Here is a 24,567-nt window from a genome sequence, read left to right on the forward strand (position 1 = left end):
TTAATTTTAAAGGACTGTGCCTCAGGCAATTGGGTTGCTGCAATGTACCTCTAAAGTCTGACAGCAGACTAACGAGTGAAGCTTCGATGGAGCAGAGTCAGAAACCAAAGAGTTATCAGCCTGAGTCAGGGCTCTGGGGCTCCAGAAAGAGATGGGGGCTAGAGTTTACAAGAAGGAGGAAGACGAATCAGACCAGCAGGATGTGGCTACAAATGAAAGATCAGAAACATTTGGAAACTGGTTGATCGAAAAAAAATTTGGTTAATTTCTGCAAAATACTGGTGGAAATCAACAGATCAGGCAGCAAATGTGGAGAGGAATAAATGGCCCCTTCAGCACGCCTAGACTGTGTACTCTCTGCTTAATTGCTGCCTGAACTGCAGAGTTTCTCCAGCATTTTGTGTGTGTGCGTCTCTGTATTTCCAGCAACTGCAGAATCTCTTGTGTTTTATATCTGCATTCGTAAGAGATTGTACTTAGCATTAGATAAACCGAATCCCTCTTGATATTGAGTATATTGTTAATGGGAGCTGCTTTCTGCGTTAAACAGCTGCTGAATTTTCTGCACACAAAAAAAACCTGAGGTATCGATACAGAACGGCTGCTTGCAGAAACCTTTAATGGCACCGTGATTACCCAGAAAGCTCTGCGCAACAATTTTCGCCGTCGCTGAAGCACCGATTGAATGCGCAGGCGTCAGGGTTGCGGATGGTCCCGAATATCACGCATGCGCAGTACACAAAAGGCCTTAGAAGACGTTGCAGGTAAGAGAGCGGCTCCGGGTTAGTTATTTCACACCGACTGAGGGACAATAGTTGTGAGTTGCGGACACCGTGACCCGCAATCCGGAGACAGTCCGCCTCTCGTCCCTCTCTCTCAGCCCCACGACCCGTACACGGACCCCGGGGAGCTTCCGGCTGATGAGGGAATGGGAACCGATGGATCTCTCAGACAGAGCTGAGCCCCAGCTGTCTAAATGCATGGATTGGGAACTCGGAGAAAGGGAACAAAATCTTTTAAATCAGCTGTTGAGAAAATCACCTTTGTTCTACCTCCAGTCACAAACAAGAGAAAATCTGCAGATGCTGGAAATCCAAGCAACACACACAAAATGCCGGAATTCAGCATTAGTACTCTTCCATAGATGCTGCCTGGTCTGCTGAGTTCCTCCAGCATTTTGTGTGTGTTGCTTGTTCTACCTCCTCTTGTTCTGGACCTTTCTACCCGTGAGAACATGTTTTGACCCATTCTGTCTGAGTACATAATTATATCAAACATATTTGCCCTGAGCGACAAATTCTTATTTTTTTATAGAGTATATGTATATTGATTAAATTTCTTGCAAAAAAAACCCAGAAATAATATAAATTTAAAAAGTGAGGTAGTGTCCAGGGGATGAATGCCCATTTAGGAATCAGATGGCAGAGGGGAAGAAACTGTTCCTGAATTGCTGAGAGTGTCCCTTCAGGATTCTGTACCTCCTACCTGATGGTAACAGTGAGAAAAGGGCATGCCCTGGGTGCTGGAGCTCTTTAATAATGGACACTGCCTTTCTGAGACACTGCTCCCTGAAGATGTCCCAGATACTTTGTAGGCTAGTACCCAAGATGGAGCTGACTAAATTTACAACCCTTTTTACAAACAAGGAGGTGCATACCAGTTACAGACAGATAGGAACAAATGCGGTAGTTACAAAGTACAGAAAATTCAAGTGAACACATAAAAGAAATAAAAGAAGGCTTGAGGTTGCCCCAGCAGACAAGGTGAAGGAGAATCCTCAGGGATTCTGCAGATATGGTAAGAGCAAAAAGAGCAGAAGGGACAAAATCTGTACTCTAGAACATCAGAGTGGTAATCCATACGAGAAGACAAAATAGATTGGGGAGATTTTAATTTTTTTTTGCCATCTGTATTTACACAGGAGATGGGCACAGAGTCTATAGAAGTGAGGCAAAGCAGCATCAACTCCATGGACCCTGTACAGATTACAGAGGTGGAGGTGTTTGCTGTCTTAGGGCAAATTGCCATGGATGAATCTCCAGGGTGACAAGTTGTTCCCTGGGACTCTGCGGAAGACAGGTGCAGAAAATGTGGGCCCAAGCGCAGATATTTAAATCATTCTCAGTGACAGGTGAGGTACTGGAGTATTGGAGGACAGCCAATGTTGTTCCGCTGTTCAAGAAAAGCTCTAAAATAAACTAAGAAATTATACATTGGTGAGCTTGACATCAGTAGGGGGAAAGTTATTGGAACGTATGTGCTTGAACAGGATATATAAGTATTTGGATAGATGTGGACTGATTAAGAATAAACAGCTTGGCTTTGTGCATGGTAGGTCATGTCTAACCAAACTAATAGAGTTTCTTGTGGAAGTTATAAGTAAAGTGGATGAAGGCAAGGCAGTGGATGTTGTCTACATGGACTTTAGCAAGGCAGTTGACAGAGTCTCAGATGGGAGGTTGGTAAAGAAGGTTCAGTCATTCAGCATTCAAGATGAGATGGTCAATTGGATGAGACACTGGTTTTGGGAGAAGCCAGAGTGTGGTAGCAGATGGTTGCCTCTCTGACTGCAGGCCTGTGATGAGTGGTTGCCACAGGGATTGGTGCTGGATTTGGGTGTTGTTTTTCATCTATATCAGTAATCTGATTGTTAACATATAACCATATAACAATCACAGCACAGATACAGTCCATCTCGGCCCTTCTAGTCTGTGCCAAATGCTTACTGTCACCTAGTCCCACCGATCTGCACTCAGCCCACAACCCTCCATTCCTTTCCTGTCCACATAGCTATCCATTTTAACTTTAAATGACAACATCAAACCTGCCTCAACCACTTCTGCTGGAAGCTCGTTCCAGTCAGCTACCACTCTCTGAGTAAAGAAGTTCCCCCCATGTTACTCCTAAACTTTTGCCCTTTAACTCTCAACTCATGTCCTCTTGTTTGAACCTCCCCTACTCTCAATGCAAAAAGCCTATCCACGTCAACTCTATCTATCCCCCTCATAATTTTAAATACCTCTATCAAGTCCCCCCTCAACCTTCTATGCTCCAAAGAATAAAGACCCAACTTGTTCAACCTTTCTCTGTAACTTAGGTGATGAAACCCAGGTAACATTCTAGTAAATCTTCTCCATACTCTCTCTATTTTGTTGACATCTTTCCTATAATTCGGTGACTAGAACTGTACACAATACTCCAAATTTGGCCTTACCAATACCTTGAAGAATTTTAACATTACAACCCAACTCCTAGACTCAATGCTCTGATTTATAAAGGCCAGCATACCAAAAGCTTTCTTCACCGCCCTATCCACATGAGATTCTGCCTTCAGGGAACTATGCATTATTATTTCTAGATCCCTTGCTGCCTTGAGGAAAATTAAAGTGGATAAATCCCCGGGACCTGACAGGGTGTTCCCTCAGACCTTGAAGGAGACTAGTGTTGAAATTGCAGGGGCCCTGGCAGAAATATTTAAAATGTCGCTGTTTACAGGTGAGGTGCCGGAGGATTGGAGAGTGGCTCATGTTGTTCCGTTGTTTAAAAAAGGATCGAAAAGTAATCCGGGAAATTATAGGCTGGTAAGTTTAACGTCAGTAGTAGGTAAATTATTGGAGGGTATACTAAGAGACAGAATCTACGAGCATTTGGATAGACAGGGGCTTATTAGGGAGAGTCAACATGGCTTTTGTGCATGGTAGGTCATGTTTGACCAATCTATTGGAGTTTTTCAAGGAGGTTACCAGGAAAGTGGATGAAGGGAAGGCAGTGGATATTGTCTACATGGACTTCAGTAAGGCCTTTGACAAGGTCCCGCATGGGAGGTTAGTTAGGAAAATTCAGTCACTAGGTATACATGGAGAGGTGGTAAATTGGATTAGACATTGGCTCAGTGGAAGAAGCCAAAGAGTGGTAGTAGAGGATTGCTTCTCAGAGTGGAGACCTGTGACTAGTGGTGTGCCACAGGGATCAGTGCTGGATCCATTGTTATTTGTCATCTATATCAATGATCTGGATGATAATGTGATAAATTGGATCAGCAAATTTGCTGATGATACAAACATTGGAGGTGTAGTGGACAGTGAGGAAGGTTTTCAAAGCTTGCAGAAGGTTTTGGAGCAGCTGGAAAAATGGGCTGAAAAATGGCAGATGGAGTTTAATACAGACAAGTGTGAGATATTGCACTTTGGAAGGACAAACCAAGGTAGAACATACAGGGTAAATGGTAAGGCACTGAGGAGTGCAGTAGAACAGAGGGATCTGGGAATACAGATACAAAATTCCCTAAAAGTGGCGTCACAGGTAGATAGGGTCGTAAAGAAAGCTTTTGGTACATTGGCCTGTATTAATCAAATATTGAGTATAAGAGCTGGAATGTTATGATGAGGTTGTATAAGGCATTGGTGAGGCCGAATCTGGAGTATTGTGTTCAGTTTTGGTCACCAAATTACAGGAAGGATATTAATAAGGTTGAAAGAGTGCGGAGAAGGTTTACAAGGATGTTGCTGGGACTTGAGAAACTCAGTTATAGAGAAAGGTTGAATAGATTAGGACTTTATTCCCTGGAGCATAGAAGAATGAGGGGAGATTTGATAGAGGTATATAAAATTATGATGGGTATAGATAGAGTGAATGCAAGCAGGCTTTTTCCACTGAGGCAAGGGGAGAAAAAAAAACAGAGGACATGGGCTAAGGGTGATGGGGGAAAAGTTTAAAGGGAACATTAGTGGGGGCTTCTTCAAACAGAGAGTGGTGGGAGTGTGGAATGAGCTGCCAGACGAGGTGGTAAATGTGGGTTCTTTTTCAACATTTAAGAATAAATTGGACAGGTACATGGATGGGAGGTGTATGGAGGGATATGGTCTGTGTTCAGGTCAGTAGGACTAGGCAGAAAATGGTCCAGCACAGCCAAGAAGGGCCAAAAGGCCTGTTTCTGTGCTGTAGTTTTTCTATGGTTTCTATTTACCATGTATGTCCTATTTTGATTAGTCCTACCAAAATGTAGCACCTCACATTTATCGGCATTAAACTCCATCTGCCATCTTTCAGCCCACTCTTCTAACTGGCCTAAATCTCTCTGCAAGCTTTGAAAACCTACTTCATTATCCACAACTCCACCTATCTCAATATTATCTGCATACTTACTAATCCAATTTACCACCCCATCATCCAGATCATTAATGTATATGACAAACAACATTGGACCCAGTACAGATCCCTGAGGCACACCACTAGTCACTGGCCTCCAATCTGACAAACAGTTATCCACCACAGTTAGCTGGATCAGCAAATTTGTGGATGACACCAAGATTGGGGGTGCAGTGGACAGCAAGGAAGACTATCATGGCTTGCAGTGCGACCTGGACCAGATGGAAAAATGGGTTGAGAAATGGAAAATGGAATTTAATGCAGACTAGTGTGAGGTTTTGCACTTTGGTAGGACCTACGAGGGTAGGTCTTACACAGTGACTGGTAGGGCACTGAGAAGTGTTGTTGAAGAAAGAGATCTGGGAATACAGGTCTATAATTCACTGAAAGTGGTGTCACAGTTAGATAGGGGCGGAAAGAAAAATTTCGGCATATTTGCCTTCATAAACCAAAGTACAGAGTGCAGGAAATGGATGTTACGTTGATGTTGTACAAGACATTGGTGAGGCCTAATTTGGAGTATTGTGTGAAGTTTTGATCACCAACCGACAGGAAAGATGTAAAAGAGTTTGAAAGAGTTCAGAGAAAATTCACAAGGATGTTGCCAGGTCTGGAGGACTTGGGTTATAAGAAGAGATTGAACAGGTCTGAGCTTTATTCCTTGGAACGTAGAAGATTGAGGGGAGATTTGATGGAGATATACCACAATTATGAGGGGTATGGATGGGGCAAATATAAGCTGGCTTTTACCACTAAGATTGGGTGGGACTATAACCAGAGGCCATGGGTTCAGGGTGAAAAGTGAGATGTTAGGGGGAACATGAGGGGAAACTTCTTCACGTAGATGGTCATCCAAGTGTGGAATGAGCAGCCAGCACAAGTGATGCATGTGAGCATAATTTCAACATTTAAGAGGTCTGTATAGGTTTCTGGATGGTAGTGGTATGGGAGTAGAAAGTTTAAATAGCTCAGCACCAACTCGATGGGCCAAAGGGTCTATTTCTGTGTTGTACTTTTCTATGACTGTGACAAGAATCTGAAATAAAGGTTCACTCAAATTCCTTTTAACACCTGTGCAGACCAACCATACATCAATTAGGAGATATTTACATGGTGTTAAAACTGTGGCACTTTAAATTAACGGTACGTAAAAGAAAATCCCAGCTGCACGTCAACTAAAGGCTATCTGCGTGAGAGTGTTTCAGTTACTGTGGGGCCAGGAACCCATGTAGCTCAGTGGGAACAGGGAATAATACCAATGGAGAGAGTCAAACTGAGCCAGGTCACAGATTGGAGATGGCAGAAATGCCCCATTCTTAGAGCGACAGGAAGAGCATCAGAGAGTTTGATGGTCATTTCAGATACCAGCACTGTGCCCAGTTAGAAGATGATTTCTCTCTCCAACTTGGGTTGAACCTCACTGTAACAGTGTGATGTCAGATCACACCTTGGCAACTAAAATGATCTCATCTGAAATGTTGTCCTACAACCATTGATGGATTTTGTATATCTTTTTACAGGTTAAAAATGACAAGGAATTTGTCTATGGGAATTCAAACACAACACATCGGTTTTGCTGTCTCTCTCTAGATATTTAAAAAGTGGAGCAAGGGATTCAATCGACCATCCTTCCTGCTCAGACTGTGGGGAGGGATTCACTCGATCATCTGACCGACTGGCACCCCTGTCATTTTACACGGGGAGAGGACATTCACCTGCTCAGACAGAGGGAATGGATTCACTCGGTCAACTCAACTGAAGGAACATCAGCAAGTTCACACTGGGACAAGGCCATTCATCTGTTCTGTGGGTGAGAAGGGATTCAGTCGGTGTTCCCACCTGTCGACACACCAGTCAGTTCACACTGGCCAGAGGCTGGTCATCTGCTGAATTTGTGGGGAACGATTCATTCGGTCATCTGACCTAATGGCTCACCAGCGAGTCCGCACTGGGGAGCAGCCGTTCACCTGCTCAGACTGTGGGAAGGGATTCACTAAATCATCTAAATTGAAGGTACATCAGCGCGTTCACACTGGGGAGAGGCCATTCATCTGCTCAGACTGTGGGAAGGGATTCACTCAGTCATCTCAGCTACTGATACATCAGTCAGTTCACACTGCAGAGAGGGATTTCAGCTGCTCAGATTGTGGGAAGAGATTCCCTCACTCTTCCACCCTACAGAGACACCAGTCAGTTCACACTGGGGAGAGGCCATTCACCTGCTCAGTCTGTGGGAAGGGATTCACTCAGTCATCCCACCTGCAGAGTCACCAGCGAGTTCACACTGGGGAGAAGCCGTTCACCTGCTCTGACTGTGGGAAGGGATTCACTAAGTCATCCAACCTACAGATACACCAGCGAGTTCACAGTGGGGAGAGACCATTCACCTGCTCAGTCTGTGGGAAGGGATTCACTCAATCTTCCACCCTACAGAGACACCAGCGAGTTCACACTGGGGAGAAGCCGTTCACCTGCTCTGACTGTGGAAAGCGATTCACTGAATCATCCACCCTATTGGCACACCAGTCACTTCACACTGGGGAGTGGCGGTTCACCTGCTCAGAATGTGGGAAAGGATTCAGTCAGTCTTCCAAACTACTGGCACACCAGTCAGTTCACACCGGGGAGTGGCCATTCACCTGCTGTGAATGTGGGAAGGGATTCACTCGGTCATCCAAATTATTGGCACACCAGCGAGTTCACACTGGGGAGAGGCCATTCACCTGCTCTGAATGTGAGAAGGAATTCGCTCGGCCATCTGATCTACAGATACACCAGCGAGTTCACACTGGGGAGAGGCCGTTCGCCTGCTGTGAATGTGGGAAGGGATTCACTCGGTCATCTCATCTACTGAGACATCAGCGAGTTCACACTTGGTAGAGGCTGATCACCTGCTCAGACTTTGGGAAGAGATTCTCTCAGCCAAATCAACCAAATGTGCATCATTGAGTTTACACTGGGGAGAGGCCATTCACCTGCTCAGAATGTGGGAAGGGATTCACTCAGTCATCTAACCTTGTGACACATTACCTGGTTCACAGTGGGGAGAAAGTTTCAATAAGCTGCATGCTGGATATTTGTCCATCACCGTTGCTGAATGCAATTTTGAGAGTGACTGTCGGTGCTGAACAATTATTGCTGCTGCTCACCACACCCAGTTCTGCACCCTGGTCACTGGGCATGGGAGGAGTTTCTTCTGCTGCATATTCACCTTTAATGGGACTGGAGTTTAATATTCTGGATCTGAGACAAATAAATCAGTTCTATTTTGAACCCTGTCTCTGGTACTTAGTGAATTTATAACACACCTAGTGTACAGTAGAGAGTCAACTCAGGCCAGCTGGGCCCTGCCAGTATTTCAGTTCCATGACAGTCCTTTTAAATCCTCCCCTGTCGCTCTCCCTGTGGTGATGGGTTTCAAACAGTCACCACTCTGTGGGTGAAGAGGTTTCCCTTGAATTTTCTGCAGACGGAAGATGTCAAGCTGACTATAGTTCTGTCTGAGATGTTCTTCGCCCCTCTAATCTCTGGGCTGAGGAAGAATGACATTGGTAGTTAACCTCCTTATTCATGGCTCACTTCCACATTATGGGTCATTTTCCCTGCTTTTAAAGGATTGTTAGAAAACACCACTGTCCTCTAAAGACTGAAAGCAGAATGGGAAACCATAAGTTGGATGTTCAACAGAGCAGGGTCAGAAACCAGAGGCAGGTCTGCACAGGGCAGAGTTTGGGGCTCTGGACGATGGTCGGGGTAAGAACGTATGATAAGGAGAAGGGACGTGGTAACGAATGACAGAGTAGCAACATTTGGAAACTGACAGAGAAAATCTTTCGGTTGTCTGACTGATGACACAAACAATACCTGTGGTGAGGTGCTCCACTGGTCGAGGGACATGTGTGTGTTGGGAATGGTTTTATCATTTGAGGGAGTTGTTCCTGATTGTTTATCCTGTAATATTATATCCAGATGGTTATTATGGATTGTCCTGTCTGAAATAATGTGTTGATTAACATATAATTTGTAAGATTTTGACTCTAAAACTGGATCAGGCTTGAATTTATGGTGGCTTTATGAAGTGATGGAGGGCATTCACGAGTTTGTGTTTTAAAGCAAGAGTTTGGTGAATGATATTTGCCACTTGATTGTACCTTTGTAAGTATGCAGATTGAGTTAAACTGCTGCAGGATCCTGGAATGTGTTGGATTGTGTCTAGTTTCTATTGGCATTTTCTGCACTTACTGCCTTGTTTGTTTGTATTTCATGTATTTTTGATTTTGTTTCCTTTTGTTAACCGCCTTGTCCTGTATTTCTGCTTGGAACCCCTCTGTTTCTGGGAAGAGGTCTCCAACTCTCAGTCAGGATGCTTCCTTGTCACCATCTCGTCTGCTCAGATCGTTGGGATGTCTCCTGTGGAGGGTCATACTCATTCCACTGGTTAATGTTTTCTTCCATAGTGATGATTCATTTATCTGAATTAGTATCTAATTTTTGTTTTCTGGTCTGTATTTCTTATCACGATTGCATATACACACATGGGAGTACTGAATCCTGTTCATTTTTGATGAAAATATATACGTAGAAGTTTTATCTGACTGTTGTGTGATTTTTTTCATGTGTGTTACTCCTCTTCCTCCTTCTGTCCAAGATAGTTGAAAGGGGTTTTCGACTTTTATGTTACTGCGGAGGCTAATTAAAATGGCGTCTTTGTTATGTTAATCTGGGGAATGCAGCTTTGTTGTGAAAATAGTCTTTTATAAATTGTCATTTCAGTTCTTATTTAACTTTGTAAATTTTACTGATTGAAATGGGACCAATATTTTATATTAGACAATAGACAATAGGTGCAGAAGTAGACCATTCGGCCCTTCGAGCCTGCACCGCCATTCTGAGATCATGGCTGATCATCTACTATCAATACCCGGTTCCTGCCTTGTCCCCATAACCCTTGATTCCCCTATCCATTAGATACCTATCTAGCTCCTTCTTGAAAGCATCCAGAGAATTGGCCTCCACTGCCTTCTGAGGCAGCACGTTCCACACCTCCACAACTCCCTGGGAGAAGTTCCTCCTCAACTCTGACAGACCAAGACTGAAAAACTGACAAAAACCACATAATTATAACATATAGTTACAACACTGCAAGGAATACTGTAACTTGATGAAGAACAGGCCATGGGCATGGTAAATAAAGTTCAAAGTCTCTCGAAAGTTCCATGATCTCAGGCAGACGGGAGAAGGAAGAAAATTCTCCCTGCCATGCTTCCAGCGCCGCAAACTTGCCGATGCAGCATCCTGGAGGCACTCGACCACAGTCCATCTCTGAGTCATCTGAAAACTTCAAGCCTCCGACCAGCCCTCCGACACCGAGCACCATCTCTGCCGAGTGCTTCAACCTCAGCCCCGACCGCCAGCAACAGGATTTGGGGCCTACCCTCTGGAGATTCTCGATCGCACAGTAGCAGCGGCAGCGAACCGGACATTTCAGAAATTTCTCCAGATGTTCTTCTGTGCTTCTCACGCCTGTCTCCAGCAAATCAGGATTGTGCACGACCCCCTATTTAACGAATACAATATAATTTCACTGTCGTGCCGCCATCTTCACCTCCCGCCATTATATATTTTCATAAAAGTAAGGCAATGTCACCACAAACGCAGAATACTCTGCAGATGCTGGGGTCAAATCAACACACACAACATGCTGGAGGAACTCAGCAGGTCGGGCAGCATCTGAGGAAACGGATCAGTCAACATTTCGGGCCGGAACCCTTCGTCAGGACTGAAGAGGGAGGGGGCAGGGACCCTATAGAGAAGGTGGGGGGAGGGTGGGAAGGAGAAGGCTGGTAGGTGCCAGATGAAAAACCAGTAAGGGGAAGGATCAAGGTGTGGGGGAGGGGGAAGCGGGGAGGGGATAGGCAGGAAAGGTGAAGAAGGAATAGGGGGAAGCACAATGGGTAGTAGGAGGAGGTGGAACCATGAGGGAGGTGATCGGCAGCTGGAGGAGGGGGCAGAGTGAAACTGGGGAGGGGGAGGGAATTACCAGAAGTTGGAGATTTCAGTGTTCATACCAAGGGGCTGGAGACTACCCAGATGGTATATGAGGTGTTGCTCCTCCAACCTGAGTTTGGCCTCATCATGGCAGTAGAGGACGCCATGTATGGACATATCCAAATGGGAATGGGAAGCAGAGTTGAAGTGGGTGGCAACCGGGAGCAGAGCACAGGTGCTCAATGAAGCTGTCCCCCAATCTGCGTCAGGTTTCACCGATGTAGAGGAGACCGCACCAGGAGCACCAGATGCAATAGATGACCCCAACAGACTCACAGGTAAAATGTTTCCTTACCTGGAAGGACTGTTTGGGGCCCTGAATCATGGTGAGAGAGGAGGTATATGGACAGGTGAAGCACTTCCATTTGCAGGGATCAGTGCCGGGTGGAAGATCCGTGGGGAGGGACCAGGGAGTTGCGGATGGAACGATCCCTGCGGACAGGGGTGGAGAGGGAAAGATGTGCTTCATGGTGGGGCCCTGTTGAAGTTGGCGGAAGTTGCAGAGGATGACGTGCTGGGTCCGGAGGCTGGTGGGGTGATAGGTGAGGACAAGGGGAACTCTGTCCCTGTTGTGGTGGCTGGAGGATTGGGTGATGTCCAAAGTGCGGGAAATGGAGGAGATGTGGGTGAGGGCATCATTGATGACAGCAGAAGAGAAACCACGATCCTTAAAGAAAGAGGACATTTGAGATTTCCTGGAATGGAAAGCCTCATCCTGGGAGCTGATGCAGCGAGGATGGAGGAACTGGGAATTGGGAATAGCATTTTTGCATATGCCAGGGTGGGAAGAGGTATAGTCGAGGTAGTTATGAGAGTCAGTGGGCTTATAGAAGATGTCAATAGACAGTCTGCCTCCACTGAACCTCTTCGCACCCTGACACATGCAAAAATGCTATTCCCTATTCCCACCCTCCCCCACCAGCCCCTCTCTCTTCAGTCCTGACGAAGGGTCTCGGCCGGAAACGTTGACTGTCCGTTTCCACGGATGCTGCCTGACCTGCTGAGATCCGCCAGCGTGTTGTGCGTGTAGCTTTGACCCGGCATCTGCAGAGTATTTTGTGCATAAAGAAACGCCCATTAAGGGGCTTTTCAATACGAGCGCTCGCCCACAGGTGACGTCACACAGACCCCCCCACGCGCATGTCGTCACACATGGGTTCCCCACACCGGGATCTGCCCTCACATGCGCGATGTTTGATGTCACCCGCGCGCCGCCCTGCTCGAGCTTTATCGGTTTAACGGCTGAAAAGCAACGCTTCACGAGCTGCGCTATTGCCATTGGTGCGCAGGAATGTCAATCACTGGTTACCCCCAATAGCGGAAGCGAACCAGCGGAGTGGGCGTTAACCCTGCCGAAATGGTCGTCTGCTCCGGCTACCTCGCCACCAGAGGAGAACAAATCCCAAAGTAAATGTCCGCTTTCTGATTTATTTCCATTTCCCTCCGAGGGAAGTTGGGGCGTTTGTGAAGCGTCTCCTGCGGCCGGAGTCTGATGTATCGCTGAGAGGTAGGAGGAGACCGCTCGGCCCGTCGGTTTGATGCCGGTTCCCCGGGGAGGGAGAGGGGGATTTTATTGAAAGGATGAAGACGGTGAGAGAGGGGGCGGACAGGATGTTTGTCCCGGTGGGGACAGGAGGGGCTCATCTGTGGAAATGTCTGAGCCCACGGTGGTGGCGATTCACCACATTGGGGGGCAAACACCGGCAGACTGTTGCCCTGCAAGTGGGGGTGGGCGATGGTCCGGGCAAAGTGACAATTATTTGTGTTTTGTTGAGATTGTACCGGGAATATGGTGTAAATCCCGCTCCCCACACTATCACGGGTTATACAGACCAAAGAACAAACTGCCGGAGGAAATGAGGATCTTGCAGAAACATGGGGCTGAGATGGGAGAGTAGCCAGTATCTTGTTGATGGTTAGAGGGGCTGAATGGCCACCTCCTGCTGTTTCTCACTTGATGTTTCAGTCTTGGTGTTTCAGTGTTGTTGTCCCATGAGCCCGGAGGAATGTGAATAGAAATGAGTGTTTATAAACATAGACTGATTTAAATGGAACCTGCACATTTCCAGTTTGGGTCTGAATTGTGTGTCGGACCGGGATGGGAATCGAGCCCGTGACTCTGTGACCTGGAGGTGGAGGGAAAGGGACAGGGAAGATATGGAGGGAAAAGGTAACTATGCATCTGGTGTAAATATGGAATAATGTGGGAAATGCAGCGGATGGATCGGGCAGCGTGTGAGGGGCGAGGAGCAGAGTATAAGAAATGCAAGAGAACACATAAGAAATAAATCAGGATGGATAAAAGAAACCATGAGATTCCCCTCGCAGAAAAGATAAAGGATAGTCCTCAGATTCTGGAGATAGATTAAGAGCAAAAGTATTGCAAGGCACAAAGTTGGTCCTCTGGAAGACTAAAATGGCGATCTACGTGTGGAACCAAAACAGATGGGGGAGATCTTAAATATTTTTTTCATCTCATTTACTCAGGAGATGGACATAGGGTCTATGGGAGTGTGGAAAAGTGGCATTAAAATCGTGGACCCTGTACAGATTAAAGAAGAGATGTTTGCCTTCCTGAGGCAGATTACCATGGATAAATCTCCAGGGCATGACAAGATGCTCCCTCGGACCCTTCGGGGCCCTAGCAGAGATAATTAAATCATCCTTAGTGACAGGAGAGTTATCAGAGGATTGCAGGATAGCCAAAGTTACTTCACCGTTCAACATAGAACATAGAACACAGAAATCTACAGCATATTCCAGGCCATTCAGCCTACAATGTTGTGCCAACCATGTAACTTATTCTGGAAGCTACCCAGAAATTCCCTAACGCACAGACCTCTATTTTTCTAAGCTCTATGTACCTATCTAAGAGGCTGTTAAAAGACCCTATTGTATCTGCCTCGACCACCGCTGCTGGCAGTGCATTCCACACACACACCACTCTCCGCGTAAAAAACTTACCCCTGACATCCCCCTCGGTATCTATTTCCAAGCACCTTCAAACTATGCCGCTCGTGTTAGCCAATTCAGCCCTGGGAAAAGCCTCTGGCTATCCACACGATCAATGCCCCTCGTCATCTTATCCACCTAAAAAAGGCTCTAAGCATAAACAAGGAAATTATACATTGCTTTGAGGTTTTGTTGGAAGTATACAAAAGCATGAGGGTATAGATAGGGTAAATGCAAGCAGTTTTTTCCACTGATGTTGGGTGGGACAACAACCAGAAGTCGTGGATAAGTTACTTCCCCATTTAGATAACGCAATACAGGCCCTTCGGCCCACAATGCTGTGCCGAACATTACTTACTTTGGAAATTACCTAGAGTTCCCCACAGCCCTCTATTTTTCTACGCGTGATGTACCTATCCAGGAGCCTCTTAAAAGACCCTGTTGTATCCAGCCTCATCACAGTCGCCGGCAGCCCATTCCACGCACTCACCACTTGCGTAAAAACTTAAAACTTGTGGTGATATCACGTGTCAGGACGTGACTGGACAGAGTTCCCAGCATGCGCAGAAATGAAGACTGATCGAGAAGCATGGCAGTGTAAAACGCGGTTTCTGTTGCTGTTAAATAAAATCCATCGGTTCCCATTCCCTCATCAGCCGGAAGCTCCCTGAGGCCTGTGTACGGATCGTGGGGCTGAGAGAAAGGGAAGAGAACAGGACTGTCCTGTGATAGCGGGTCACGGTGTCCGGAGTCACAGCGATTGTCCCGAAGTCGGTGTTGAAACCCCACCCCCCACCCCCTCCCCTTCTCCCTTACCCCTTACAAGCAGGAGACTCACTCTTACCGGCAGTCGCTTTGCTGAGGCCTTTTGTGTACAAACATTCGGCAACGTCACAACCCTGACTCCTGCGCATTTGAGGGTGCTTCGGCGACGGCGAAATTTTTAACGCAGGGATTTACGGGTAATTACGGTGTCATTAAAAGTTTCTGCAACCACCTGTTCCATGCCCATACTCAGCAGCTGTTTTAACGCAGAAAGCGGCTCCCATAAACAATATACTTAATATCAATGTGTATCTCATGCCAAAGTACAATCCTCTTACAAATGTAGATATAAAACACAAGAGATTCTGCAGTTGCTGGAAATACAGTACAGAGACGCACACACACAAAATGCTGGAGGAACTCTGCAGTTCAGGCAACAACCTAGCAGAGGAGTACACAGTCTCGGTATGCTTAAGGGGCTCGGCCTAAATGTTGTCTATTTATTCCTCTCCACATTTGTTGCCTGGTTTGTTGATTTCCACGAGTAATTTGCAGAAAATAACCACCCTTTTTTCCAATCGATCTGTTTCAAAATGTTTCTGATCTTTCATTTGTAGCCACATCCTGCCGGTCTGATTCCTCTTCCTCCTTGTAAACTCTAGGTTCCATCTCTTTCTGGAGCCCCAAAGCCCTGACTCAGGCTGATAACTCTTTGGTTTCTGACTCTGCTCCATCGAAGATTCACTCGCCAGTCCGCTGTCAGACTTTAGAGGCGCATTGCAAAAACCCAGCTGTCCGAGGCACCGTCTTTTGAAATGAGTGAAAATGACACAAAACGTTGAAAAGAGCTGGGAAGAAGGAGTTTAACCAACTTCATTCAAAGCCCTGAAGGATGTCAAAACCACAAAACCATCGTCTTATTCAGCCTGGAGAGAAGCATGCAGGAAATTCATGCAGATGTATAGAATGATGAGAGAAATTGGTCATGTGTATAGCCGGAGGCTTTTTCCCAGGGCTGAAACGGCAAACACGAGGGGGCATAGGTTTAAGCTGCTTGGAAGTAGGTACAGAGGAGATGTCAGAGCTAAGGTTTTAAATAAAGAGTGGTGTGTGTGTGGAATGCACTGCCAGCGTCAGTGGTAGAGGCGGATACGATAGGGTATTTTAAGAGACTCTTAGATATTACATAGATGTTAGATAGTACATGGAGATTAGGAATATAGAGGGCTATGCGGTAGGGTAATTCTAGGCAGTTTCTAGGTGAGTTACATGGTCGGCACAACACTGTGGGCCGAAGGGCCTGTAACGTGCTGTAGATTTCTGATTCTATGAAATTCAAGGGTAATCTCCTATCCTACGGAGTGGTGACTAGTTGCAACCTGTCATCACAGGGAGAGTGACAGCGGAGCGGCAGGGATAGATTTTGATATACTGATATGGAACAGAAACATGGGCAGGGAACAGATGGGCCAAGTGGTCTCTCTAGTTTACATTGTGAGTGTGGTAGAGACAGTAAGTACCTGAGACACGGGATTTGATACAGAACTGATTTATCTTTCACAGATCCACAATATTAAACACCAGTCTAGTTTAAGTCTAACATCAGCAGAACGGACTCCCTCCAATGCTCAGTGACCAGGGTTCAGTCCTGGGTGCAATGAGCAGCCGCAAGAACTGCAGAATCTGACAGTGACAGTTCCTCATGAACCTGCAGCTGCCTTCTGTCACCGTGATGGTTAAACATTTGACACAGAGCTCATCTGAACTTCCTCCCTGATGTGAATTGTAGTTGTAGCAGCCGGGATGATGAGTAAAACCCTTTGCTCACTCCGGACAGAAATGTGGCCTCTACTTATTGTGAACTCACCGGAGAATCACAAGGTGGGTTAACTGAATGAGTCTCTTCACACACACGGAGCAGGTGAACGGCCGCTTCCCAGTGCGAAGCTGCTGGAGTTTTGGACATAATGAATGATGTTGTCACGCTGCATCAATCGCAGGGTCAAACAGTTAAACAAAGCTGGAAATTGCATTAACAAAAGAGAGAGAGAGAGAGAGAGAAAAAATAAACAAAACAGAACTTACAGGATACTGGATAACTCGGGCCGAAATTCACTGGGCAAGGATCAGGCGGACAGAGCCCCAGGAATTAACACTGCCCCTTTAGATATACTCCAGGGCACGAAGGAATCCGAGCCCAGACTCGGGAAAAGTTTACATGTAACCAATCTGATGAGGGTCAAAAGTCCAAGGGCACTTGATTGGATTCCTGCACAGTCTGAAGGAGAATTAATTAGAAGTATCCAAGGAAAAGTGCAATGGGATGGAAAACTATAGAAGACACTAACATAAAAAACTCGAAGTGCAACAATACATTACAACTAGAAATTAATAAAACTCAGACAACACACAAAAAAGAGCAAAAAAAAAAGGCCATGCAGAGACCTGAGAATCCAGCACCGCCGACCCGAGGTTGCGACAGATCCCTTCCCACTATGGCCGGCACCTGACGGCCCAGTACTGTCCGGAATGTCCTTTGGAATTCTAAATTAAGGACAGAATCCAAACCATCCCTGGATCTTCCGGACCATATCCCTCCCAAATGACCAAGTGTTGTAGTTGTCCCTTTAATTTCCATGAATGAAGCAGTCCATGGACTGTGCAGACTGACTCACCGCTGATGATTCTTGGTGGTGAGGGGAGGGGGAGGCACGTGTGGCTTCCGATGCGGGGCCAAGTAGGGACAATGTAAATATTTAAATTCCGATACATGTAGAGAATGAGGAAGATCTGATGTGTATGTTGCAGGGGCAGATTTCCTTATGATTTTAAAGAGACCGATAAAGCGAGGGACTAGTTTCCGCGATTCCAGTTTGAGCGGACGATCTTTAGTTGAACGGAGACCCGCTTATCAATATTGAAAGAGTGGCCAAACCACCCATCTGTTGGCCTTGGTCTGCTGCCGGGCTGAACTTTCTTTCAGAGTCTTTTCCCATTGAGACACCTTTGAACAGATTACTCGGTGAAGGGGACCCCGACATCTAATTCCTGATCAGGATACAGAGCGGGCAGAAACTCAATTTGACATTTGAATGGGGTCATACCCAGTGGTGAATGCTGAAGGGTGTTGCGGGCGAACTCGGCCCAGATTAAATGGTTACTCCAAGAGGACAGATTTCTGGACAGAAGGCAGAGAAGGACCCGCTCCAGGTCCTGGTTCATCCTCTCAGCCCGTCCATTAGTCTGAGGGTAAAAGCCTGAGGAAAGAGAAGACGTAGTCCCGAGCAGCCTGCAAAGAGCTTGCCGGAGATTGGAGGTGAGTCGGGACCTCTGTCCGAAACAATATCTGTGTGAAAAGCATGCATACGGAAACCCTGTCTATGAGAATTTCTGCGACCTGTTGGGGGAATGGTAGTTTGTTTCGAAGAATGTATTCAAAAGCCTTGGAAAACTTATGGAACATAACTGAAATAGTGGTAAAGGACTGTGATGGGGGCAGACAGATTATAATATCTACAGAAAGGTGAGACCGGGGCGTGAAGATATGGGTAGATCTTGTAGAGAAACTCGGCTTATCTCAAAAAACCCTGCATTCACCAGGCTCAGAAGGTTTAGTTCAAAAACATTGATAATTTCCTTTTCCATTTCAGATGATGCTCGACCCAATCCTCCATCAGTTGCGTCCGATAGCAGGTTCAGTAATTTAGCAAGTACACGGAAGTTAACGTGGATACTTGAGAAGCGGAGTTTACCCTTAGTACAAATACAGTTCAGGTCTGATTCTACAAACAACGTGAAACATTTGAATAGGTGTCAATGAGACGGCATGCTGGTGGAGGCTTCGCGATCTGAGAGGGAGAGATTGACGGTGACTGGAACATCACGATACGTCTTACAACGAATCAGTGGCTATGATTTGAAAGGAGCTCTCTGATACTCTGATGGAGATGGGTTCACCAGGAGTCTTCAAAGGTAACTGCGTGCACAACTGACAGGCGATTTATGTGTAGATATCGAAAGGATATAGGAAGCACAGTTAGCAAGACGGCTCAAATGGTAGTCTGCGCAAAGGAGGTAAGACCATAATATATAGGCACAGAATTACTGCATTTGGCCGTCGAGTTTACTCCGCCATTTCATCGTGGCTGATCCAATTTTCCTTTCAGCACTAATCTCCTGCCTTCTCTCCATTTCCCTTCATGCCCAACAATGAAGAACCAATCACCTCCTGCCTTTATATTCAAAAAGACGTGGCTGCGAGTGGCAAATAAGTCCACAAATGCACCACTCTCTGGCTAAAGAAATTCACCTCATTGTCGTTGTAAAAGGACGCTGCTCTACTCTGTGGCTGTGTCCTCTGATCTTGGACTCTCTCACCAGAGAAAACACCCTTTCTTCATCCACTCTATCAAGGCCGTTCTTCACCATTCGATAGTTTTCAATGAGGTCACCCCTCATTCTCCTAAGTTCTAGTGAATACAGGTCCAGAGCCATCCAACGGTTTTCATATGACAAGACGTTCAATCCTGGAATCATTTTTGTGAATGAAACCCTCTGTAGTCTCAGCACATCCTTTCTCAGATAGTCCCTAAAACTGACAACAATACTTAAAGTGAGGCCTTACCAGTGCTGTATAAAGTCTCAGCATTAAATTAGATGGGCCAGTGACCTTTTTTGTACGGCTAACTGGGATAACTGTGGAGAAATTAGTTAGGCCAGAGGGTGGTAAATCAGTGGAATTTGTTGCCATGAGCGGCTGTGCAGGTCAAGTCATTGGGTGCATTTAAGGCAGAGATGGATAGTGTTGCACAGGGCGACTGAGGAGAACCCAAGTGCAGAACAACGGCACGTAGACGTGAAGGTAGAACAGCAAACCGGAGGAACCTTGACAAGGAGACGGGATCTACAGGGACTATCTTGAAACTAGAGCAGAACTTGGAACTAAACTGAGAACTAACGGTTCTAAGCAGACGAGAATGAAGTATCACGCGAGTATAAACCAACAAACCGACAATCTATGATAGAGAAGCCATCGTATTTATTTCACAGTCTCTAATGAAAACCAGGTGTACTGTAATTAGGTAAACTAGCAGCAATTGGAAATCTAATGAATGAAATTAAGGCATAATCAGGGAGAAAGGAGCGTTAAAGGGGAACAGCCAAACGGAACCATGACAGATAGATTCTTGATTAGCCAGGGCATCAAAGGGTATGGGGTGAAAGCAGGGGAGTGGGGATGACTGGATGAAGTGGATCAGCCCATGACTGAATGGCGGAGCTGACTCGATGGGCCGCATGCTATACCTCTGCCCTATATCTTATGATCTTATGGTCTTAATTCACCGGTGGTCACAGGTGCTCCTTTCTCAAAGTGTGACCATCTCTCTTTCTCTCCTTTTCCCTATTATGAATCAGATGATTCTTACTTTTATCGCCCTGATAAACCTGGCTTGTGCTGATACAATCAATGTTGACGTTTACTCCCGACGGGAAACCGCAGAATGCCGTCCGAAGCAGCACCAGGTCAACATACCGTCAGGGGGCTCTGTGGGAACAGCTTTTGTGGAGTTATGGGTCCACAGAATCGTTCAGTGCCTTGATCTTGTTTTTCTGGCCAGGCCAGTCATGGGGCGGAGAAGCAGGTCTGGTGCAGGTGGGAGAACCGCTTCAGAATCTGGCGGGTGCGATATGGGCTGGGTGGGTGCTCGATAGTGGTCTGTGGTCACAGTGATACGCCTGGGAGCCGTGGGGTCTGCTGGGGCAGTCTGATCACAGTGTGTGCTGCTGGGGAGGAGTAGAGTGAGTGAGAATATGGGATCTGTGTGGTCATTGGGGAAGTGGGGAGCGAGCTGTCAGTGGGAATTAATGGAGCAGCGGTTTATGGCCAGTAGGGCGGTTTACAGTGAGTGAGAATAGCTGGAGAGCTGTGCGATCATTCGGAACGTGCAATATTTGAGGGCAGTGGGGGCTGGTGGGTGTTGTGGTTTTGGTTATAACGTGGAGGCAGTATTGCATCAATGGGACCTAGAGGGGGTGTCAAGACATTCTGACGCGGGCCGCCAGTAGAAACTACTGGGGATGTGTGAAAATATGTGGTATCGTGGGGGACCGGTGCAGGAGATGAGGTGTTAATTGGAACATGCAGGAAGTGTGGGGTCAGTAGGGAATGTTGAGCATTTTTTGGGTCTTGGGGACGTGGAGCAATGTGTGATCAGTGGGAAATGTTGATCTTTTTTGGGTCTTTGGGGAGTTGGAGCAATGTGGGCTCTGTGAGGAATGTTGAGTGTTTTTTGGGTCTTTGGGGACGTGAAGCAATGTGGGGTCAGTTGGGATTGCTGGGCAGATGTAGTGCTCTGTGCAATGTGGAGGAAATCTGCTGTCAGAGATAATCTGTGAGGAGATGAGTAACCAGTCGAGGTTGGCGGAGATGTGTGGGTAATTGGGAACTGTGGGTATGAGTGAGGTCAGTGCGGAATAGTAGGAACTGTGGTTTGGTGGGGAGATATGGATTCAAAGGAGCTGTTGCAAATGTGCTCAGTCAGAAGAGGCTGCTTCGGATGTGGAGACCGTGACGTCTGTGGAGCTTGGCGGGAGGATGGAGGCTGGTGGGGAGGTGGAGTCGGAGGGTTCAGGTGGGGAGGTGCAGTCAGATGGCTCCGACAGGGAGGTGGGGTCGGAGGGGTCCGGTGGGGAGGTGGGGTCAGAGCTCAGCCGTTAAAACTGTCTCAGCGCAAGCATAGCAACGCGCGTGTGACGTCAGGTACGCGCAAGGGGAAACCATGTGTGACGTCAGGCGCGTGGGAGAGCGCTCGTATTTAAAAGCACCTTAATGGCCGTTTCTTCTGATTTCAGTGGGACAACAACATTAATCACGGGTTTCATCACTGAATCCAGTGTTGTGAGATGTAAAGTCCCCTGTTATGTGTCTGGCTGTGCCGTGTTGTTGGTGGAGTGGGCAGCCTGGTGTTTGTCTCGACGTGGGTCTCAACACTAGAATTGCCAGCGGGTCAACAGAAAACCTCTCGTCCCTGCAGTCTTTGTCTCCTGGTAAACTCAACACCCCGACAGAGTGGATCATGGATACACCTTCCTCACCCATCCCATTTTTATTCAGATATGTTTCCCCTTCCTTCTCGGTCCTAAAGAAGGGTCCAGTGGTAAAATATACATACATATATATATATAAATACATACACACACACACACACACACACACACACACACACACACACACACATATATATATAGATATAGATATATAGATAGTAACTGGGTTACCTGTCTGGACACACCCCTCTGCTGACTGTCCTTGTACTGCTCCTCCCATAGACCCCGAATAAAAGCGATTTCGCCGTTGCTCCTCCTCCTCTGTCCAGGGGCAGACACTCAGCATGTTGGAAGTCACATTTTACTGCGAATAAAAGCCTTTCAGTATTTACCCTACTTCCAGTCTTTTGGAATTATTGATGGTGCATCAGGTCTCAACCGGAAACGTTGACTCTTGACTCTTTTTGATAGATGCTGCCCGGCCTGCTGAGTTCCGCCAGCATTTTGTGTGTGCGGTTCTGGATTTCCAGCATCTGCAGACTTTGTCGTATTAGTGATTTACCTTTTCGTTGTCCCTCCGGCCTCCGGCCACTGGTACCTCTGTAGGGACCTCCGGCCACTGGCGGTGATGTGCAGCCCTCCGGCCACGGGTGATGCTGCCGCGAACCTCCGGCCACTGGTGGCGCTGCACGGACCTCCAGCCACCGGCAGTGATGTGCAACCCACTGGCCACGGGTGATGCTGCCGCGAACCTCCTGTCAAACGCAGGCGCGGTGCCCATCACAGCTGTCGCCGGTGGTTCTCCTATTGAGGCGGCGGTGAAGAAGGGACTGATCCCGGGATTGTGTAAATTGGGAGCCAATGCAGTAGGAAAGGGCCCAGAACCGAGTTCTGCCCGACGGCTGGAGGCTCCGGGCTCTCCGGTCCCGCAGCCCTTGTTTTAGCTTTGCGACCGAGCCCGGGCTGTGGGATCAGTTAGTTGTGGTTCCCAGGCTGGGAGGGGGTTTGGGGTGAAGGGGATCTGTGTGTGTGGTTAGTGGTTATGGGTGGACTGTGGGTGTGGGGTGAGTGGAGGGAAGGGTGTGGGACTGTAGTCGGCTGGGGGGGAGCGGGGCCGGGGATGGTGTTGCTGATGTGAGAAAGTGGAATGATCAGACGTTCCGTGACCCGGGTCAAATAAAGTTGTGAACAAGGGAGGATCCACTCCATTGTATCGGATGCTCGGATATCCTTTGAGTGAGCAGCAATTTTCTCTTCATATGAATTACTGATTAATATTGTGTCTGGGAAGAGCTGTCACCGTCATGGGTTGTTAGTGCAGATTGGAAGGCGGTGAGGTGTCAGTGACCTCTGTATCAGAGAAGGACACGGGTTTGTTCAGCCTTCTCTGAGATATAAATGTCCTTACGGTGGGTTCAGATCTGCTGGCATACCTGGAGTTTGCAAGGGGCAAGGGAGAAAGGAAGGGACTGAGGAGGGAGAGTTTTAAGCAGTGAAACATGGTCAGGGGTGGAGGAGTACAGGAGCTGTCTGATAGATTGTTTTAATCGTGTTTTTTTATATATATAACCTCACAGATGGTGACTGAGGAAGAAGCTTGTTGAGGGAGGATACCCAGAGGTGAGTAGGTCAGACATAATATCAGGAGAGTGACAGTGATGTGATTTCCTGTGTCACGGGTATAGACAGTTGTCTCAAGTGAGGAGTTTGTGTGGGGATGCAATTCCATTCGGATCAGTGAAGTGTCTATCTATCCAGCTGAGTGTACAATCTTTGGGATTCGCTGCCCCGAAGGTGTGAAGGTCGATAGCTGGCTATAGAACATAGAATAGTCATCACAGTACAGGCCCTTCGGCCCACAATGTTGTGCCAACCCTCAAACCCTGCCTCCCATATAAGCCCCCACCTTAAATTCCTCCATATACCTGTCTAGTAGTCTCTTAAACTTCACTAGTGTATCTGCCTCCACCACTGACTCAGGCAATGCATTCCACGCACCAACCACTCTCTTAGTAAAAAACCTTCCTCTAATATCCCCCTTGAACTTCCCACCCCTTACCTTGAAGCCATGTCCTCGTGTATTGAGCAGTGGCGCCCTGGGGAAGAGGCGCTGGCAATCCACTCTATCTATTCCTCTTATTATCTTGTACACCTCTGTCATGTCTCCTCTCATCTTCCTTCTCTCCAAAGAGTAAAGCCCTAGCTCCCTTAATCTCTGATCATAATCCATACTTTCTAAACCAGGCAGCATCCTGGTAAATCTCCTCTGTACCCTCTCCAATGCTTCCACATCCTTCCTATAGTGAGGCGACCAGAACTGGACACTGAACTCCAAGTGTGGCCTAGCCAGAGTTTTACAGAGCTGCATCATTACGTCGCGACACTTAAACTCTATCCCTCAACTTATGAAAGCTAATACCCCATAAGCTTTCTTAACTACCCTATCCACCTGTGAGGCAACTTTCAGGGATCTGTGGACAAGTACCCCCAGATCCCTCTGCTCCTCCACACTACCAAGTATCCTGCCGTTTACTTTGTACTCTGCCTTGGAGTTTGTCCTTCCAAAGTGTACCACCTCACACTTCTCTGGGTTGAACTCCATCAGCC

General features: G+C 47.0%; 1 protein-coding gene across 4 annotated transcripts; it reads left to right on the forward strand.

The window, feature by feature from the left end:
* The first annotated feature begins 627 nt into the window (after nt 1-627).
* LOC134342108 (zinc finger protein 239-like) lies at nt 628-22,348 on the forward strand. Of its 4 annotated transcripts, XR_010016945.1 has the most exons (4): nt 628-764; nt 6,669-7,161; nt 18,564-18,885; nt 21,766-22,348. XR_010016945.1 is itself a non-coding variant. In XM_063040043.1 (2 exons), the coding sequence occupies exon 2, from the start codon at nt 7,075-7,077 to the stop codon at nt 8,026-8,028; it is 954 nt and encodes a 317-aa protein (XP_062896113.1). In that variant the 5' UTR covers nt 628-764; nt 6,669-7,074; the 3' UTR covers nt 8,029-9,727. The 4 variants fall into 4 exon arrangements, 2 of the variants coding, with proteins under 2 accessions (XP_062896113.1, XP_062896115.1); XR_010016944.1 differs by lacking the exons at nt 628-764; nt 6,669-7,161 and adding an exon at nt 12,545-12,703; XM_063040043.1 differs by lacking the exons at nt 18,564-18,885; nt 21,766-22,348 and having other exon boundaries at nt 6,669-9,727.
* Nucleotides 22,349-24,567: the final 2,219 nt, after the last annotated feature.

This window comes from Mobula hypostoma, unplaced genomic scaffold (assembly GCF_963921235.1).
Source record: "Mobula hypostoma unplaced genomic scaffold, sMobHyp1.1 scaffold_45, whole genome shotgun sequence".
In the NCBI taxonomy this organism is placed as follows: Eukaryota; Metazoa; Chordata; class Chondrichthyes; order Myliobatiformes; family Myliobatidae; genus Mobula; species Mobula hypostoma.

What these genes read in the sequence shown, in the direction of transcription:
- LOC134342108 (XM_063040043.1), top strand. Translation starts at nt 7,075, where the DNA reads ATGGCTCACCAGCGAGTCCGCACTGGGGAGCAGCCGTTCACCTGCTCA.